Source organism: Xyrauchen texanus, chromosome 2, assembly GCF_025860055.1.
Source record: "Xyrauchen texanus isolate HMW12.3.18 chromosome 2, RBS_HiC_50CHRs, whole genome shotgun sequence".
NCBI classification, from domain to species: Eukaryota; Metazoa; Chordata; class Actinopteri; order Cypriniformes; family Catostomidae; genus Xyrauchen; species Xyrauchen texanus.
In genome coordinates, this window is record NC_068277.1 from 60,278,100 (window position 1) to 60,280,599 (window position 2,500).

Sequence of the window (2,500 nt, forward strand, 5' to 3'; positions counted from 1 at the left end):
TAGGTTGCATGTGTCACATTGATGTCCACATGAATGGCCGGACCCAGGTATTCACAGCTGAACATTGCCCAGAGCCATCACACTCCTTCCAGCGGCTTTTCGTCTTCCCACAGTGCATCCCGGTGCCATCACTTCCCCAAGTAAATGTTGCACACGTACACCGCTGTCCTCATGATGTTAAAGGAAACGGATTCATTGGACCATGCAACCTTCTTCCACTTCACCAAGGTGTAGTTCCGACACTCGCATGCCCATTATAAGCACATTCGACGGAGGACAGGGACACCCAACACCCTGTTGCTGGTTTGTGATTTGTCCCACCTCGGACCACTGTCGATAGGTACTCACCACTGCTGACTGGGAGCACCCCAAAGCCTTGCCGTTTCAGAGATGCTCTGACCCAGTTGTCTGGTCATAACAATCTGGCCCTTGTCAAAGTCGCTAATGTCTTTATTCCTGTCCATTTCTCCTGCATTCAACACGTTGACTACAAGAACTGATTGTTCGATTACCATCTAATCTACCAGACCTTGACATGTGGCATTGTTAGGAGATCATCAACGTTATTGGTCATAATGTTTTGGCTCATTGGTATAGTCACTCTAGTGTAAAAGTAAGACATGTTTCCCTTTTGTCCTTGTAATTAGAGCCAAGAATGAGACCTCTGCAAGCTTTAATTGACCTTTAATCACACACACACACATACACAGTTTCAATGTCTCAATACACACAAACACACACACATTTATGCATCTAGGGGTAGTTAAACCTCTCACACATATAGCAGTGATTTTATCTCCAACACAGATATTAACATGTCACTACAGCTATTGAACGGCACCTTCTCTTATAAAACAGATGTTTTGAAAGTGTTTTGTGTCGATGTTGAAAGACTGGACTCTTTTAATGCTGATTTTATGCTAACCTGGTGCAGTGTGACGAGGTTCCATTGACAAGCAATTTGTCTGTCCAAACTATAAAGTAAAAACTCTTAATTAAATCGTGCATCTTTGGTAGGATTTTATTCTATGTTGATCTTACCAATCTGTACATTTCTCAATTACACCATTAATTATGCATATGCAAATATGCTAATGTATGTTAATTTCACTTCTATAAGTTGAAACATGAAGAAAATATGAGAATGTGTAATGTATTGGGGCAGATTGATGCAAAAAAATAAATAAAATACTAGTCAATGAAAATGACTAAACTTATCGTCAGGGAATTGTGAGGGAATGTAAAACTATTTTTGTTTTTTAATTCCTTCCCTGACCTCTATGGGGCTCAAAAGAAAAAAGTAACTTGTTTTGCTTATAAAATTACAAAAATAACCACTAGATGGCAGCAGAAATCCACTAATTCATTACTGGTAACGAGATGGAATTGTGTGTGTGTGTGTGTGTGTGTGTGTGTGTGTGTTCTGTATTGTGGTTGAATTATTGATTTTATTTAAAAAAAAAAAAAAAAAAAGATATGCATTATAATCTCGCACATTCATTACTGTGTGTGTGTGTGTGTGAGAGAGAGAGAGCGAGCTCATGCTTTCTGCATTGTTGATGTGTTATAGTCTCAACCCTTCATGTCTGTCTGTGTGTTCATTATTGGTGTTATTTATTTTATTTCACAATAAAAAAAAATTAAAAAAATCTGCGTTATAGTCTCGCCCATTCATTTCCTATGATCGGACAAAAAATAACACAAGTGTCACTTTTTTTTTGTCACATGGCCTAAACTCATAGAATCCAGTTTCCATTTTCGTGTGTGCTCAGATGGCAAATGTAGGAAAAGTAACCAAGCCTCGAGCCACTCAGATGTAGTATGCTATTATTAGAATCCAAATTGGTTCGGTCCAAAATGACCGAACATTGCACAAGGGTTAAGGTGTTTTATGTTACAGTAACAACTCATTTCTTTGTACAGGGACAGCTGTGTTTGTCTGCCAGGGGCCTGAGGGACTGTGGGACCAGCAGGGGCCCGATCTCAGCAACTGCACCTCCACATGGGTCAACATCATCAACCAGAAGGTTAAAAGAACAATACACACACACAACATGTTTACTTTTGTAATTGAGAACATACCATATACTTCTATTGTTTTTTAATTTTTGTATTTTTTTTATCAAACTAATTAGAATTAATTAGACTAACCCAAACCTTACGCCTATAAGACCCTAAACTATAGCTATACAAGTACTATAACTAAACTATATAAGTGAACACACACTCTTAAGAAATGATGAAATGATGAAATGATGGTCATTATTACCAAAAATGTGAACCATAGAGGTGTCTAGTATTTTGGGAGAATGATGAGGTCATTGTATATTAACTTGTATGGTACTGCTATGTTGTTTTTGTCCTTTTTTGGAGATTGGTAGACGTGGTCATTTTGAACTAGATGGAAAGAGTTTTGTAAAGATTTTTTATTTTATTTTTTCAATGCATGCAGGTTTGGAAAGAAATAAGTGAGAGTAAAAAATGACCGATTTTCTGTTTT

General features: G+C 37.6%; 1 protein-coding gene across 12 annotated transcripts in view; it reads left to right on the forward strand.

Annotated features, from left to right (window-relative positions):
• The window catches only part of LOC127656331 (adhesion G protein-coupled receptor L3-like), a 338,006-nt gene that overhangs the window by 234,487 nt on the left and 101,019 nt on the right, over positions 1-2,500 (forward strand). For all 12 annotated transcript variants that reach the window (XM_052144613.1, XM_052144656.1, XM_052144639.1 and 9 more), the window contains one exon: positions 1,924-2,027. In XM_052144613.1, coding sequence (XP_052000573.1) covers positions 1,924-2,027 — 104 coding nt within the window. The remainder of the gene's footprint in view (positions 1-1,923; positions 2,028-2,500) is intronic.